Source organism: Manis pentadactyla, chromosome 12 (assembly GCF_030020395.1).
Source record: "Manis pentadactyla isolate mManPen7 chromosome 12, mManPen7.hap1, whole genome shotgun sequence".
In the NCBI taxonomy this organism is placed as follows: Eukaryota; Metazoa; Chordata; class Mammalia; order Pholidota; family Manidae; genus Manis; species Manis pentadactyla.
In genome coordinates this window covers 84,184,796-84,203,750 of record NC_080030.1, presented here as the reverse complement: position 1 = coordinate 84,203,750, position 18,955 = coordinate 84,184,796, and the positions used below count along the sequence as shown (strand labels likewise).

General features: G+C 40.0%; 1 protein-coding gene across 6 annotated transcripts in view; it reads right to left on the bottom strand.

Annotated features, from left to right (window-relative positions):
- LOC130679843 (centrosomal protein of 162 kDa-like) overlaps positions 1–18,552 on the bottom strand; it is a 109,107-nt gene extending 90,555 nt beyond the window's left edge. For 2 of the 6 annotated variants that reach the window (XR_008992804.1, XM_057489361.1), the window contains exons 1-5: positions 18,028–18,550; positions 6,238–6,352; positions 3,785–3,931; positions 3,273–3,456; positions 1,217–1,284 (exon numbers count right to left, since the gene is read on the bottom strand). Coding sequence is in view for 5 of the 6 variants with exons in the window: in XM_057489361.1 (XP_057345344.1) it covers positions 1,217–1,284; positions 3,273–3,456; positions 3,785–3,931; positions 6,238–6,352; positions 18,028–18,084 (571 nt within the window). In the remaining variant the exon portion in view is untranslated. Of the gene's footprint in view, positions 1–1,216; positions 1,285–3,272; positions 3,457–3,784; positions 3,932–6,237; positions 6,353–8,407; positions 8,559–18,027 lie in introns of those variants that run through there. The other 4 variants (XM_057489365.1, XM_057489362.1, XM_057489364.1 and 1 more) reach the window with 4 other exon arrangements.
- Positions 18,553–18,955: the final 403 nt, after the last annotated feature.

Below are 18,955 nucleotides of genomic sequence, written 5' to 3'. Positions count from 1 at the left end.
TACAAGAAATTTGTTAAAGGAGGTTCTTAATGCTGAAAAAAAATACTGGGTAGAAACTCAAAATAATACTAGAAAGCAACTATATGAAAATTGCCAAGAGAACAGATCTTAAAATTATCACAAGAGAAGCAAATTATTTTTTTGTAATTATGTAAGGTGACAAATATTAACTCAACTTGCTGTGGTAATCATTTTGCAATGTATATATATGTCAAATCAGTATGTTGTACACCTGAAAAATAATATGTTAATTATACCTCAATTTAAAACTAAACTTTAAAAGATTCACTTCAAAATAAAAGTTAAAAAAGGAAATTCAAATCTGTGCAAAGGAATACAAGCACTGGGAATGGTAAATATGTAGATAAATAGAAATTTTTATATAAATAAAAATTTTTTATCATCCTTAAGAATTAAGTGATAATATAAAAGCATTAATATTAATAATGATAAGTAATAATGTATTGTGGGGTTTTTAAGATACATAGCAGAAAAATGTATGACAAAAACTGAGTGTTTGGAGAGTGTTACTGTTAAGACTTGTATAAACCATTATAATACAGACTAATAAGAAAAAGACATATTGTGAATCATGGGACAGCTAAGCAAAAATATAGCAAACAGGTATAACTAACAAGACAAAAAAGGGATAAAATGGAATGCTATAAATAATCCAATAGAATACAGGACAAACACAGTAACAAGAAAAAAAAGATGGAGAGCTAAAAAACAAATGGCAAACAATAACCATTGCCAATGAATGTTTTTGTAAAGGGTATAAATATTTCAATTAAAAGTCAGAGGTTATCAGATTGGCTAAAACACCAAATTACAGCTATATGCTATCTATAAGAAAACCATTTGAAAAACACAGGCACATTAAATATCAAAAGATAGAAAAAGAAATACCCATTCCCGTCCCCCAACCATGCTTTGGAGGTGTTTGTCCAGGCTCCACAGGTGCCCTGGGCTTAGCACAAAAATCCTTTTTTCTGTCTTCCACTGGTCCACTGCTCACTACCAACAAACAACGCAGGAGGGCACTTGCAACAATTTCTTAGTAGCTCAGATTGTAACAGGGAATTCACTCTATTTGTTCAGAGCTCTTCCCAAGATAATTTGATTTTACTTTTAACTATTTTTCTCTTATTAATGTCTTTATTAAAAGCTATATTATCTTTTCAAATATTATAAATGTTAAAACCAGTGAAATTACCTGGCTGTTCTTCATGTTTTGATTCATTCTCCTCTTTATCTTCAGTAAATTCTGCATTAGCTTGATTACTGGAAAAATATTTACTTATTTAGTATTACATGTTAATAATACACCTCCATGCAATCCTTTGTGCTAGTTTTTAAAAACCTCTAATATTATATATTTTTTCTCAAGTACTCGTGTTCTATGAAAAGCTAAAAATTTGGGAGCTATAAGGATAATGCTTTGAAACTAAAAGATTCTCAAAGTCTAAGACTAACTTAACTGCCAAATACAAAGGGTAAAAAATGTCACTATTTCTTAACTTCAAACATAAATATACAATTTTATACCTAAATCTATCCATTTACATGTCTTAGGGCCCAGATAGTCTTTCTACAGGGAAGATTAGGAATTGACCACAAGTGATGAGACCAGTGAAGTCTAGGTGGAGGCCAGAAAAAAAATGCCAGGGTCAGCATTTACATGCTAATAAGCAATTTAATCCTGAAATGGAAGCTGAATAGGAGCCATAAACTAATAAATATTCAGACAAGCGACAAAGGAGCTTGAGCAAATCACCTACCGCTTTCTTTCAAACCAAGGAATCAGTTCTACCTTTTCCAATCCTTCAACCTCGTCTTCTGTGAGATCTTTAGCAGATACAAGAAACTATAAACTACAATAATAAAAACAGCAAACAGCATTGCATACTCAATGCTATGCAGCACTCTGAATAGCTTGTTCTAGAGCAGAAATATCAGTGGGTAAGAATATTTTTAAGAAATAACAAAAAGTTAAGAACTATTACAAAGGGTGAGGCAAAAACTTGTGGCCAACAAGCCTGTGTGCTTAATCTGCACTGACACGGCGGGGAGGGGCAATCCGCGCAGGTCCACGGGTGGCCCTTGGCAGGGCATGCCGCGAGCTCCAAGCACAGGCGCTCCTTTCCTAGGGCGTTTCTCCGGGTTGTGCTGGCAGTGAGACTTGACAAAGCAAGCAACAGCATCGCCCAAAGAGAAGGCGTGGCTCCACTAACTGTAAGAGCAATAGGTTCCGCAAGCTCAGTGATCCTCTCCTGGGAAGCAGCCGACTGCACGTGCAGACAACCATCATGGCGCGGTGTGCTGCCTCCGAGGGCCTTGTGGGTCATGGGGTACTGAGGGAAGTAACCATGACACGTGGGCACTGCTTTTGTTGTGAGGAATAGTCCTTCATTTCTGACCCAGGAATCCTGTCTCTCTAATCCACATCCACGGAACTGGCAGGCTAACTTGTCAGCTTGCAGGGAGGGTAAAATGAGGCAGTAGTGCACTGAGGAGACTTGTCAGTCCCCGCACGGCTAGTTCATGACAGTCACTGTACTGCTTTATCTGTTGTCTGCAAGAACCTACACAGCCTGAGGGGGCCAGGTACTACACATCCAGAGGTTATGATTCTCTGCTCCTTACTTTATTAACACTTGGTGTTTGTAAAGTTGTAATCTGACTTCCATCTGTAATTTTAAAACTTAAATTGAAAACTGAACCTGAGGAAATTAAAGATACCAGGTGTCACAAAGGTGACAATGTCAAAGGTCTACTGTACGTACCAGAGGACCACTTCAGTCAACCAGTAGGATTTCCAGGATACATGGACACCTCCTGATAATCATCAGGGTGAACCATCCACGAAGGGAGGACACAGACCAACCCTGCCTGCTTCCCCTTCTTTCCTGTTCCTTTTCTCCCTGAAGCTATAACAGCTCCCTGGACTTTCTTATTTACCCTCTCTGTGGAAAACCACTTTCTAATTACTTTCCTAGTAGGATCTTTTTGGCAATGTACTGTTAGTCTCAGTATCTCAGGCATGAAATTTCAGATATCTGGAGGCAAAGAGGGCTCTCAAATACAAATCAACATACACCATTCATGTAGCAGTGATATCCTGACAAAAATAATGAACAGAGAAGACTTAAAAATAAGATCTAACCTTTGCCTGTTACAATGTTTACCATTAAGTCCACGCAGATATCACCCTTCCAAAAACATACACATGAAAAGCATTTAATGATCAATTTATGTTGAATTTACATTACCTATGTAAAGCTTTAAAATGTATGGAGTCATTAGAATCTAACTCCTTATTTAATCTTGAATAATCAATGGAAGATGTTAAGCCTTTCTCAAGCCTGGCAAAAAACTGTTCTTTTTCTTCTTGTTCTTCTAATGTGTCCAATCCCAATCCAAGGACACTGTGATTGAGCTCAGAAACTACCATGTCTAAATGGAAAGCACAAATATATTTTATTAATGTACATAATTTTGAAAAAATTAATTATAATAATGCCTTTATTTATAGTAATTTTTTTAAAATTAAAACATAATCTCTCACCCACCAAACAGATTTAAATTCATAATCAATATGTAAGGTTATAAGGCTTTTCTAGATGTGTAATTCTAAGCTATTAAAAGAATTAAAGATATTACAGCTGTTTCATGGTTCAGTCAGTAAAGGCAGCTCCAAGACAGTTATGAATTAATTTTTGTAAAAATTCTGATTATAAGCACAGTAATTAGCCTGTCAGCTCATATCCCTTACATTTCTTACCATTTGTTTCTAAACTGTCAATACTTAAGACAGAGGTTCCACTGTTCTTAAGAACCTGAACCGGTCTGGCAGAGGGCTCCTCTGTTTCCGTAATAGGCTGAGCGGTCTGCTTTGTTTTCAAATAGCTTACATTTGTTCCAAGCAGTCCTAGGGATGAGAGTTAATATTGTTAGATATTTATGTTTAGGAAATTTTTTTCAGTACTATATCAACTCAGAAACACTGTTATACTAATTTTGTGGACAGTAGCTACAAAATAAATCTTGGTTTACTAAATAAATATCCATCAGACCTAAAATTCACAAAAGAAAAATTTAGTTCTATTTGCTAGCAGTAGATCTTATTAGATAGACTATTTCAAAAATTTGCATAGTGAGATGATATTTTAACAATTATTTTGAAGCACAAGTATTTAAAACAGTATACCATGCCACCTAAGAGTATCTTCATCCTTATATGAAGAGAAGGATGTAACTGGGTGAACTGGAAAACAGAGACAATTCCAGGCAGAGGAAGAGACGGTACAAAGGGTCCACAGAACACATCTGAGGGTGTGTGCAAAAAGGCCAGGGAGGCTGGATGCAGAGAGTAAGGGTGCATCTGGAGGAAATAAGCCTGAAGCAGGAGTTGATGGTCAGACCATTCTTGTCCTCTAGGCCAGGTAGGGGTTTGCTCTTAATTCTAAAAGCACTAGAAAACTGAAACACTGAGAAAGCTATTTCTCCCTCAGAAGGTTCTACACTTTTGATGTCAGGAATCATATCTTGGCTTTGTGTGCTAGTGTCTAGTACTCAAAACATAACATAAACTCAATAAATATCTGTGCCGAATGAGGGACCAGGTTATGGCCTTGGGCCGAGAAACCCTCTCCCTTGTTTAAGTGGATACTGTCAGTTTGCTTCTTAAGTATCCTTGTTTGTCTCCCTTACTAATCAAATCCACTTCTGACTGACAAATTATTATTTTTTAATTATTAGTACCTCAGTCAATTTACATTCAAGTGTTGGTCTATGGCCTAGTCTTTCTTTCTGGGGTGAGCTGCATATTCCATTTCTGATTCATTACTTTCTAGAAGTGAGACTTTAATGCTAATAAAATTTCAAATCTTTGTTAACAGTTCCAATAGTACTTCATTACATAATATCCTTTTCAAGCACCAAAGGGGGAAAAGATTCTAAAAAAGAATTCCTTACATGCAAACTTCAGCACTGTTGCATGGTTTAGGGTTTTATGAAAAAAATGCACTGAATTTTTCATTAAGACAATTCCTTATTGTATAGTATTAAGAACAGAAAAGTGACTATCAAATTCACTCTAACATTCACGTATTAAACATTTTTTACTTACTGTTGAGAGTCAAGGGGTACAAGAAAAAAGATGTGTTTCCTGTCCTCAGAAAGCTTCTAACCTCAGAGGTAATCTTATAGGCTAAGACTATCAACACAGTATGTAAGTGTTTGTGTGGTGTTTGGACACCAAAATAAAGGAGAAAACAATTATGTTGCAAAGGAAGCTAGAAGAATTAGGGAAGGATTGCAAAAAAGAGGTAATGCCAAGCTTTACTGCACAGGAAGGATGAGAGGAAAGGAATTCTAGTGGCAAGAAAGCATGAGCTAATGCACAGAGGCATGGAGCCAATGGCATTTCCAGGAAATGAGGAATAACTGAGTGTGGCTGGAGCACATGAGGCCAGAAAAGGAGGGTTCTAATCAGACTATGTAGAGCATTAATTATCACATTAAGGAATTTGGCTCAATTTTATGTGAAAAAAACAAAGTCATGTGTAAATATTCCCCTAAAGAAGAGATACAGAAATTCTATCAGTTTATAAAATGGTGCTTCATGATCCACAAAGAGTGTGAAGGTCGGTACTTAACAGAAGTGGCCTGGGGTTCCTTACAGACCCAGCAGTATCCCGTATAGCAGGCATACTGAAGAAACATCCCAGAGTAATCTCCCAGTTGTAAACACGTGACCAGGAATAGTTCTGGGAAAGCTGTACACAAGTACAGACAGACTCAGTAATTAGTTTTATCACCATTAAAGCAATAAATTATTTTTTACGATTATACGTAACAGATTGTGATACCAAAGTCTACAGATTTGTTAAAACCTTCTCAATGTGATGACTAATTAATACATTGTCATCATATTTTATTAAATCACCTTAAATTAATTTACCATTAAACATAATATATAAAAATACTTGTACTGGTCATCATAATTTGAGAAAATATAAATTATCTCAATGTAAAGTAACTGATAATGCAGAAGTATTTCTCAATTATGTAATAAGTGAAGTAATAAAGAAAATCAATTCATACCTCAAAAATTCATGCTCTAAGTATTACTATTTTTTTATACATTATAGCAAAATAACAAAATCCAGAATTAAATTCTTGACTGACCCCTTGTGGTCAAATCATCTTAAATTAAAAATGAGTAGTATTTACCACCATCTTCAAAATCATCTTCACTCATCCACCATGGCACTGTATCTTTCATTTTCACTTCTCTTTTGGGTTGTCTTGGTGTTTTGTTTGACTTTTCAAAAGATTCATCTGAAAGCTGGATCAGATACAAGTTACTGAATTTAAATTCAAGAATCCCAGATTCATGACTAAAAATGTTTCACTGTTCAGCTGCCACACACATGAACAGTATTCTCAGCAATAATGGATAAATTCATATTTCTAAACACGTGGCCAAAACAGGTTAAAAATCAAGCATTTATCTCTGAACATTAATTTAATATCCATATTTAAATATGTAAACTAGCCAGGGAGAAAAAATCAGCAGCAACAACAATGAAATAAAGACATGGTGACCAAGAAACTTAATCAGGAAAGGAGAGAAAAGGATACAGTCCCCTTCTAGACATTCTCTAAGACCTAAGAATAAATAATGACTGAGCAAAATTACCTAGCATCAGTCTAGAAGAACACAGAATTCTAAGATTGGTTAGAATTGAATTTTAGGCATTTACCAGAGAAATGAGCATTCATCGCAATGATTAATAAGCTTTAATAAGCATTCATTTATTCTTTTCTGCTCTTCAGGTCCAAATTTTACTAATTCTAAATCCCTACTCTAACACCAAGCTACCCTCCCTTGTTCGCAGCCAATACTCTGGCCTTTGTCTTCACAGAGAAAATAAAGACCTTCAGTCAAAAACCACCATCCTTCCCCTCACCCTGCCACTGAACTCACCTACCAAGACACTGTCTTCCTGTCACAGAAGAGCAATTCTTTTCTCCTCTCCCAACAGAACCTGCCGAGGGGTCACTCCCAGCTCTCCTGGTTTTCTCGCCCTTGGGTATCTTGTGTCATCACGGAAGCTCCGCCGCCTCCTCTCTTTCCCCTCCTGCCTCCCTCAGATCATAAACCTGCCCACCACTGAATCCCCAGGCCTAGCAGAGCACCAGGCACAACCGTGGAATTCAAGTACGAGCACTCGGGTCTCTTCGGAAAAAAGAAAAAGCAAAGCAAAAACAAAACAGAACAACCAGGAAGAGTTCCTTATCCCCACCTCCCTTTTACTCTACTAATCACTTCTTTATATGCCACCTTGTGAGTTCACCGCTCAACCCCTTAAAATCTGGTTCCCATTCAAAACAGCCCTCCAGACACCAAAGACTGCTTACAACCCACAAATAAAGGATCCCTGCCAGTCATCCTCCTGATCACATCACGGAATTTGACACTGGTGACCAACTCCTACTGCTTGAAAGTCTTTACCTTGGCTTCACAGCATCACGTCCTCCAGGTCAGACTTGAGCTCTGTGACCTTTTCCACTCATCCCTTTTAGGAGATCCTGGCTCTTTAACACTAGACTTCCCTAGTGTTTGACTAGGATCGACTCTTGGTCCTTTCTATTCTCATTCTACACATTTTGTCTGGTGCAGAAACCAACATTTATTTCATGCCTGCTCTTTTAGGATATATACCTAGGTTATGTCACCCCTTAAGTAATTAATCTTAAGCAATCTTGAAGCCCAAGTTTCTACTGTGAGTGTTACAGAGCTGGGATTCAAACTGAAGCCTCTCTGACTAAAACCTGCCCGTCTTCCACCACCCTGTGTTCTGGGGTGACCTTATAAACTTCCAAGGTGACAATACACACTTCCACCTGCCAACCAAACAATTCTACCTCAATGACTTGTAAGAATGTCAGTTTTTGAATTTTAAAAAAAGAACTGATTGTCTTCCCTGACAACCAGGCAGGAAGTAGGGAGAAGGAAAAATATTCTTTATACCATCTGAATTTTAGTTGCATCACTTTCCAGTCAGTCTCTAAACTTCACTATCACTTTGAAATGTGCCACTTCTCTCTCCTCCCTACATTTCACTGTTTACCAAATGCAGACAATCTGCCTGAGACTCAGTCTATTCCTTCTAAACCCCATGGCCTCATAAGAGTGTGGAAGGAGTGTAGGTTTTAGGGGCCAGGCAGATTTTCAGACTTTAAAATATGCTAGCTCTGTTGTTTAGGGAAAGTTACCCCTCTTTTCATTTTATTCATCAGTTATAGTCATAGTATCACTGACCTTGCAGGGTTGTGGCAAAGATCAGAAAAAGAAAAGGAGAACACCCACCACCTACCACATAGTTGGTATTCTCACCTTCGACAATCTTCTGCTTTCCAGATTTCTATCATTAAAAACAAACAAAACAAAAAGCTGGTCGCCAGACAACAATAGTGCTGGCAAAGATATGGAGAAACCGGAACGCTTCTCTACTGATACACCACTGTCGGGACATAAAATGGCACAGCTACTTTAGAGAACATCTGGAAGTTCCTCAAAAGATTAAACATAGAGTTACCATATGACCCACTGTTTCCGCTGCTAAGTATATAAACAAGAGAAACAAAAAGACAGTCCACACAAAAACTTGTACACAATGGTTATAAGTTTATAGCAGCATTATTCATAATTGCCAAAAAGTGGAAATAACTCAAATGTGGCTAAATAGAATGTGATAAATCCATATGGAACACGGTTTTGCTATAAAACGGAAGTACTGACAGATGCTACAACATGGATGAACTCTGAAAACGTTAAGGGGAAGGGGACGAAGCTGATCACAAAAGACTCCATACTGTATAAATCCACTTCTATGAAATATCTGTAAAAAACATATACTCAGAGACAGATTAGTGGTGCCGAAGGCTAGAGAAAAGGGTAACTGTTAATGAGTACAAGGTTTCTTTTTGGCATGATGAGATGTTGTGAAAGTGTTTGGGTTGATGACTGTATAACTCTGAATATACTAGAGAACCAGTGAATGGTACACTTCCAATGGGTGAAGTGTATGGCATATGATATCTCAATAAATCTGTAGGAAAAAAAAAGGCTGGTCTCACCAATCTCCTTATAAGCCAAGATATGTAAACCGTATCTTGAACAAAGAGTTTGAACAATAGTTTATCAAAATGACTAAAGAAGTTAGCGTGACTCTAAAATCATGGCTTTCACTGTAAAAAATGAGACACGGCCTTACACAAATCTCTAACATGAGGTAAGAGCTTCAGTGAGTTGAGGCTGAATACGAAAGGAAGGGAGGGATGTAGAGGGAGAGAATGTTGAAGGGGTTGTAAATGAGGGTTGGGAAAAAAATCGGTCTGCAACTGCTTTCTTTTACAATGAAAATATTTCCTGTAAACCTAATTTTCAAAATGTGCCCATTTTTTACATAAAAAAACTCAATTTTCAAATAGGAAGTGGTATTCATACCCTGAATGTCTGCTACATCCTGGCAATTGGTGAATGTTCTTTTAAATCCTGACAACAATCCTACAAAGTAAGTACTATTTTTCCTGTTAGATAATGAAACTGAGGTTCTTTCTACTATCAACTCCCTTTATGAACAAGAATGTTAGCCTAACAGTTTAAAATGTCTCTCCTGAATGTCCTGCAAGGCCTCTCCGTGTATATAAGTACCTAGGATGTAGTACAATCCTCTTATTTATTCATTCAGCAAATATTTATTAAGCATCTACTCAGTATGGCAGGTATAGCAATGAACATATAGCCATCTCATCACAGACCATACATTCTTATGAGAGAGAGGAAGAAAACAGACCTACACGAGTAAAATAATGAATCATGCTAAATGCCACATAGAGCATTAAATATGTGGTCCACTAAGAAGTGCCTTGGTGGTTACTTTTTTAACTGGATAAGCTCTCTGAAGATGAAATCTTCAAGTAGTGGTTTTTAAGGTGAGATCTTTGACAGCCAGGTAAAAAATAGGGGAACAGCATTATTGGCAAAGGGAACTGCTAGTGCAAAGCTCCTAATGTGAAATGGGCTTGGCATCCCTGGGGGAGAAAAAAGGCCACTGCAGTGTGAGTGGATAAGGATGAGCAAAATCACCCTGGGCTTTATAACCACGGGCAAGAGTTTGGATTCTGTTCTATGTAATGGGAAGCCAACAGGGTTTTACACAGAGGAGGAATGGTCTGATTTACAGAACAATCATGCTGGCTGCAGTGTGGTAAAGCAATGCTTGGGAACAGCTGCAGTAGCCCAGGTGAGGAGACTGTCCTGGACTAGGATGGTAACATGAAAAGGGAGAGGCCTAGGGGGTTAATAGATATATCCTGGAGGCAGAGTTGACAGGGTTTGGTGCTAAACCTGTGACACTGAACAAAGGAAATCTCATTTATAGTGGAGCTGGGCGGCCCAAAGTGGGAGCTCTCACACCCTGCCAACCCCTCAACTGCAAATCCTAGGATGATGCTTACTTACACTTTCCAACAGGAAAAAGCCTACTTTACTCCCCCAGCAGGAGGCAGGAAGGTTTTCTCCAGGCCCAGCAACAGCCCATCCAGTGAGAAACGTCTACGACTCAGCCAACGGGAGGGAAACCACCACCCTGAACTCTGGCTTTCCTTCCAACGACTTTCATTCACAGCAGCCCCTCCCAGCTTCCACTGTTCTCTATTAGTAATATTCCTCTCCTTTGATCTCTGGGCTTGCCTATCGTTTTGCCACAGCTTGCATGTCCCGAATTGCATACCTAAATTGCCATTCCTAAATAAACCCATTTTTCTGGTAAAATAACTGGCTGCGTTATTTTCAAGGCTGTCGTCACTTGGTGATCAGAAGTAGGACCCAGATGTCCTCCAACAACACTGAGGCTAGTGAGCGCCCAGGTGCTGATTCCCTCTGAGCTGAGTGCTTTCTGGCTGACCCTGGGGGTTGGAGGGTCAGTCTCTCTCGGATCCACGCTCCGCCCCCTTTGCATTTTGAGCTCTCCAGCTTTATTCCGACTCTGTTTAAAGGCTTAGTCACTCGTTTTTGTGAAGGCTTTGTCCTTTCTGGTGAGTACGCATTTGTTTTTCTGAACTTCAGGCCTTGAGGAATGGGATCCTAATCCTCTGAAGTCCCTCAGGAGAGCCTTCCTTCTGGGACCCCAGCCAACTTTAGGTTTAAAGCTATGGTCCCTCCTCATCCGTATTTTTAACCAAATGGATCGACTTAGCCAAAGATAATTTAGACTTCAATTGCTGTTATGAGGAATGTTTGATCCCTCCAAAGTTAACCTTTCTCAAAAGCAAATTAGAAGACCACAGCTCTAAAATTAAACAAAGTGAAAAGAATGCCTATTTTAATTGGTACCAAATGTTTTCAGGACACTAAAATTGCCTCTTTGCAAAGTCCAATTTCTAAATTATCCAAGGCAAATAAACTACTGAAATAAGTCAAAATGGCTTCCGAGGCCTCTCTTTCCCTTTCCCCTCTTCTTTGTCTTTCAAGCCATCTTGTGTCAAGTCCTGCCTCCAGAGCCATCCTTCTTCCCTTAAATTCTCTGCTTCCTTATTCTAATTGTCTCTCTGAGCTTTCTTTTTTCTCCAGGCCTTGAACCTCTCCCTGCTCCCGACTCCTCTGAACCGATCAGAACCTGCCCCTTTGAAGTTAAGTCCTCTGAGGATCTGACTGCCAAACCCTTAGTTTCTTGTGTTCCCTGGAAGAAAGCTGAATTACAAGCTAAAGTCAAAGACTTTTCCAAAGTAACTGAAGTTCTGCATAGATTAGCTGAGGAATTTAAAAATCATTATTTAAACCTATCAACCCAGTAGTTCATATGCTTGTTGGTGAGGCCCAGGCCCAACACTGGCTGAAACTGGCCTGATGAAAAAATCCTAAAAGGGATTTAAAAAACTAGATCTCACTTTTGGCAGGAGGCTGAACCCTGGCCCTAGGCCTCCACAGAACTACAAGAGCTTTCCCTACGCCTGCTGACTGGATCGTAATTCACACTTGCGCATAAAAGCCTGACGAACCTGTTCATGATTACCACAGTCAACTTCAGTTTTTAAGGAAAACTCTGGTCCTCTTTTGGATGTCGAGTCCACTCAGGTAGCCCTTAATTCTGTGTTCATTAATGGATTGAGCCAAGATCATTGCCTTCTAGTTAAGAGGACCAGGATGGAATGGGAAACTATGTCCACCCCAGATCTAGTTAACTTAGCAAACCAGCTTGCCCACACCCTAGATGATTCAACTAAAAGGAAAACCACTAAAATTCTTGATTTTTAACTCCAACAAAATGGAGGTCCCTAAACAAAAACAAAACCCGCCTGATCTCTGACACTACTGCAAAAAACCAGGGCATTGGAAAAAAGACTGTGACAAACATGCCCTCCAGATGCCTTCGGCCCTCTACCCAGTCTTTCCAATGTCCTCTTAGTCCCCAGTGACGGGGCTCCAAGAGATACAGGGCTCATCCCGTCCTCCCTCTGACCGGCTCACAGAAACGCCTCTTTAGACTGGGAATGAGTTTCTACCTGCCCTCTCTGATACTGAGCTACATTCTCAGGGCTCTGCCCACTGGAACAGAGCAGCCTCTGCCTCAGAGAACCAAAACGGTCTACACAGTGGGGGTCTCTAAGAAACCGCAACAGTTCCCGTCTCCACCCCATCCCTTTGCGTTAGGTCCTCTGAAATACACCCACCGTTTTCTCCTCAGTTCCTCTGACCTGATTCACTTACTGGGCTAAGATTTCTTGGAAAAATATCATGCTGGATTTTTTTTTCTTTAAAAAGGGGGAAATAATTATAGAATTTGATAGCAGCAACTAATATAAACCTGGGTAAATCAAGCAGCACTTCAACATCTTTTACTTGTTCCATCTCTGATGGCCCTGGAGCTGGTTCTAAGGACACTAACCACTTGTCACTGTTGGGTCAGCTACCACCTACCTTCCCTATGGGCAAAACTCTCAACTGATATTGGCAGAATCCACAGTGCACCTCCTAGTAAGATTCAAATAGATCCCTCACAACCTCTACCCAGAGTTAACCAATAAAAACCCTATAAATAAAGAAGCCATCCAAGGCATTACGCCTATAATAGATTATAAGGCTCAGGACCTCATTATCCCCTGCACTAGTCCTTGTAACACCCCTATTTTACCTGTAAGAAAACCCAGCGGCCAAGGATGTTGGTTTGTGCAGGACCTCCAAGCAATAAATAACATTAGTATCCCTCAGCACCCTGTTGTTCTTAACCCCATCCACTACTAGCAACTATTCCTACTGAGATTTTTCACTATGACTAAAAGTCCATGAAATTTTTTTCTATAATTGATCTATGCAGGGCATTCTTTAGTATTCCAGTTGATAAGGCTAGCCAGTATCTTTTTGCCTTACTTGGAAAGGAAAACAATATATATACTCAGACAGTATTGTTCCAGGGTCTTTCTGAGTTCCTGTTATTTCTTGCAAACCTTAAGAGCTGACTTAGATGACACGACCTCTCCTGGAGGCCCTACAATGTGTGCATGACTTGCCCTTCTGCTCCCTTTCTCAGGCATCTCCACAGGGGGACAGCGGTCACCCAGGAAAACTTTCAGCCTAAGAAGAACATAAAGTCTCCAAAGAAAAACTGCTGTTTGTTCAAACTTAAGGTTCAATATTTAGGGCACCGATCTCAGAGCAAGGACTACATTTAGATCCAGCTTCACAGTATCCTGAACTTCCCAATACCTAAAACTAAGAGCCAATCATGAAGTTCTTCTCAGGCTAGCTGGTTACTGTCAAAATTGAATTCCAGGCTTCTCTTATAGCCCAATCCCTGTAAGTTTTACTAAGAAACAACAAACCTGACTCTATAATTTGGGAAATCAAGATAACATAGCCTTTGGGGCCTTAAAGAAAAGCTTAATAAAGTCCCTGCTTTCAGACATCCCAATTGTCAGCTCCCCGTTTTCCTTTCTGTATGTGAGAAGAAAGGGAATTGCCCTCCAAGTACTCGCCCCAAAATATGGAAAGCATCATTGACCCATAGGGTATTCAAGCCAACAAGTAGGCCCTGGGGCCCACGGACAGCCCACCTTGTCTCAGAGCCATTCCCGCCATTGCCCTTTGGGTAAGGCCACCAAGGAAATGACCGTGGGGTTCCCTCCAACCATCCCTGTGCCCCGTGAGGCGACCCTCATGAGTCCGCACTGCATCTAGTGCTCTCCGGCAGTCATCTTACCTCCTATGAAAGCCTTTTGCCAACTGCTCCTGCTTGAACCTTTTCTCGCTGTAACAACCATAATCTTGCTATTCTTCTCCCCTTTCGAGCTGCTTGATGCTGGAAAGATCACCTTTTGACTCCATGATATGTACAGAAAACTTCTCTAACCATTGCAGATTTTTCATGGTTTACTGACAGGTCTTATTTAAAAGATGAAAATGGTAAGTATCATGCAGGTGTACTTTTTTAACTCCTTTCCAAGTCACTGAAGCAGCACCTTTACCTTCAGCCCCACAGGCTGAATTGTATGCTCCTTAGCTGGGCGTGTACCTTGGTCAAGGGTAAAACCACAAACATCTATATACTGATAATCAATATGCCTTTGGGGTAGTCCATGATCTTGAGATGTTATGGAAACAGCAAGTTTCCCTTACTTCTAATGGGATAAAATTAAAATGGCTCTACCGACCAAGTTGGTTAGAAGCCATACTTGTGCCAGCTGCTCTGGCTATTACTGAGGTTCCCGGGCATTCCAGCTCTGACTCCCTGGAGGCCAAAGGAAACTCCTAAAAATGCTGCTCTTAAAGGAATCAATAACCAAACCTCTGCCATGGTCCAAAGGAATGATTCAGCAAATGATCATCTAGGAAAACTGACAAGAGAGGCCCAAAATGGACCCAGAAAAGTAGCAGCAATAACAGCAATCTAGTCACTGTTGGTTCGCTAAAAAGAGAGAACTCCAGCTTGGGCCAAGTAACAGTCTAGTCCTGCCAGAGACTAAAATCCCTATTACCTGTCACTGGACATGCATTAAGTCACTGGACTACTGACAAAATGACAGTCTTCCTGAACCAATACTGGTGGGGAACTATTAATAAGGCTGCAAAAAATGCCTATTTTGCTTGTCCCACCGATCCAATATATAATTCTGAGAAACCCATCCACAAGAACCCCCCAGCCTAGATTTGGCAAATGGGTTTTATTCTGTTCCCCCTCTTGGATATAAATGTTTTAGTCATGGTTCAGATGTTTTTTCATTTTGACTGAAGCTTTCCCTTGCAGACAGGCTATGTTGCCTTTTGTGGCTAAAATCTTATTAGAAAAGATTATTCTTACCTGGGGAACCCTGTCAAATGTCATAGTAACTGGGGAGCCCACCTCATTAGTCAAGTCCTTTGACTGGTCTGTGCAGGTCCTATAACACTCGAACTGCTTACTACCCTCAACCCTCAGGGCTAGTTAAATGTACTAATGGCATTATTAAGACCCAACTGGCATAATTTATAAAGAGCCTTCAAATACTCTGGCCAAAAGCATCCCCACTGATCCTTCTACATTCCAGATCTACCCCTCTGGGACACAAATTCTCTCCTTTTGAGACTGTTGCAAGGTGCCTGGGGCCCCTGGCTCCTGCCTCCTTTGATTCAGAGCTGAAGAAAGGAGATCTGCTCCAGCACTGTAAAGGCCTTATTACTGCTGTTGAGAATGACCTGTGTAGCAGAACCATCCTCTCACAGCATGCTCCCAGGAGACAATGGTTGTGAACATCACACCTTGCAACCCGGAGATTTTTGTCTGTCGGAAAAGACACCTCTACAAGTACTCTCAACCTTGTTGGAAGGGCCCCTACCAGGTACTATTAAACAATCCCTGGGCTGCCAAACTGCAGGAAACAGACTTCTGGATTCATGTCATATCAAAAGAGAGTATCAAACCCCGACTGGACCCACACACCAACTGGTGACCTGAAAGTAAGTATTTCTAGGAACTGAAGCAGATGACATCTCATGGAGACAAACCCAAGATGTCCAGACTAGTCCTGTGTACCCCTTTCTCACTGTTGCTTCTTATACTATATTTTCTCCCTTTCTTCCTCAGACAGATAACACTCATCCACATTTCCCATCTATTGCAAAAGGGTGAAACTTCTCTGATTGTTTCATTTGTCACCAGAAACCTCAATATGTTGACAATAACAGTGATCCCTTAGTTTACCCACTAAGTAATTTAACCGGAATCCTGAAAGTCATTGCATGCCTAAACTGTTCCATAGTTCCCCTTTATCAGGATAGAACACTAAATCCACAAACCCTTGGTCCTGCTCAATTTAACCCAACCCCACATACATATATATATAATATATACATAAAAGACACTACAAAACAGCCAATGTAAGTTGACCCTTTGTAAGCTGGCTGTCATACCCACATATAGGAAGGCTTTCTGTATGTGATAACATGGTATTTGAGCTTTGACTAAATGATGCTAATACCTCTCTACCAACAATAGGTCCATAAATGCTACTACTTAGGAGGGAGCCCTATGTGCATCTCCTGGCTACCCTTTTCTGTGTGAACATTTTGGTAATGGCCTCTAGGCTTGGGCAGCCCATCACCTTGACGGCTGGAGAATAAAAGGACAGTGTGCTCTTGCTGCACTCACTCTTCTCCGTTTTTCTTCATAACAAAACAGTAGCTTCCCTCTGGTGAACCTTCATGGATACCTTAAATAACTTTCAAGAGGTGTCCGAGACTCCAGGTTTGCCTCCCCAGGGAGAGCCTTTCTCCCTCAGTGGGAATAAGTACCAGTGACAACACGATCAGCTGTCCCTCCCTAACATCAGGGGAGTCGGCCGCGTCCCTAGTCAAAGCAGAAGCAGCCCAACAAGGATCACTTGACTAATTGTCAGAAGCAGTTTGGGACAATCACATTGCCCTCTTTTACTTACTTTTTGAACAAGGTGTCTATGTGATAGTAAACACCACCTATTGCATGTGGATAAACTCTGGGGAAGTAGAAACCCAATTCCATAAAATTAGGGAATAAGCACAGTTACTACAACAAATTTCACCTGATTCTCCATGGTCCTTTGATTTGTTCAGTTGGTGAACAATTTAGGCCTAGGGTCCTGGTTCAGAACCATCATACAATTTAGAATAGCCATGTTATTTTAAATTATGTTTGTATAAGTACTTTTAAGTTTTATAACTGTTGACTATCAAACCTTTGGAGAAACAGTGTACCAAATTAGGTGTGAAGTTAGCTCAGTGCTTCAAGATGATCTCCAATGTGTACAACCTTGAGAAGATATAGATTTGGATGGCAAATGCTTGAGAGTTCTCCATCCTAACCTCGAATGTGGCCTTCAATGGTTTCCAACTGCTATGCACTTTCGCTCTGACATGGGACACAACACAGGAAAGGTCATTCCTGGAACTGAGGGACACAGATGATCCAATTCCTGGTCAGTGATGCTTTCAGGGAAAGATCTTGATCAAAAGGGGGAAATGTGAGACTTAAAAAAGGGCACTTCACTTGAAATACAGCTGGGAGGGCTCTCTCACCCCACCAACTCATCATCCATCGCAGAACCCAACAAGGGTACCTTACATTTTCCAACAGGAAGAGCCCATTTTCCTACCCCAGGAGGAGGAAGATTTTTTCCTCACTCAGCAACAGCTCAGTCAACAGAAAATCGTCACCACCCTGAATTCTCTTTCTTCTAATGTACTTTTATTCAGAACAGCCCCTTTCAACTTCCTCCTTTTTCCTCTATAATGTTCCTCTCCTTTGTTTTCTGGATTTGCCTATGGTTTTGCCATAGCTTGCTCGTCCCAAATTGCCATTCCCAAATAAACCCACTTTGCTGGTAAAATAACTAGCTGTCTTATTTTCAAGGTAGGCAGACTGTATCTTAGGGGTGAGAGAGAACTGAAAGATGAATTTCTTATGAGACAAATTTACAGTAAAACTTTTAAAAACATAAACCTACCTCTTTCATGAACTGTTCAAATTCTTCATCCAGCTCTTCTTTGGAATAGTAAGCCATAATCAGCAGTTTTCACTTCTCAAACTAAACATTCCATTGAAAATGCTATAAAACAAGAAACAATAATGAACACCTTTTTGATGAAATCCACATTACATCATGAAAACAACCAGACTTAAACCTCAAACACCTCTTATTTCTCTTACGACTTAGCACAAATGCACAATATGGACCAGTCAGCTGGACAAGAGATTCCTAATTCACTAATAAAACTGATCTGGAAAAGCAGCTTTCACAGTTTGTCAAGCACTTAAGATCCAGAATTACATTTTCATTGTTAACATTGAATTGTTAAAAGATGGCTTCCACAATATTAACTAAATCTATACATATTAGAGGGCTGTGTGTGTGTGTGCGTGTGTGTTAACATCTCTTAATCAAACCAAGTCCTCTTGAAGAATCTTTTAAAAATTGTAAATTAGCAATCCAAAACACTTTCTTTTTTGCAAAGCACAGGACAGAGTTTTTGCACCTCATGGCTCAGCTATTTATCAATCCATATTAACAGTTTTGCAAATTAGATAGCTTACAGATATGGATGTTTCCAGATACAAATGTAATTTTTTAAGACTGAGAATCTACCAAAAAATTAAATTAATGGAGTATTCAAACCAGAACGAATTTTGTTTCTTTTGAAGAGAACAAACTATGCAGCAAAAACTATGCAATAGTGACTTGGAACGCAAAGCTCTCTTCTTTGAATCCAACTTCAGATCTGCTACAGATTCTGGATTGTAACTCCTTGAGCAGCTCAAACTGCAGCTTATTTCCAGAGGCAAGGGAGGGAGAAGTATGTGTGTGCAGACCTGGATAATACTTTAGTCAACCTGCAGAACAATTCCTCCCACACACTGCGCATTTCCGATTCGGC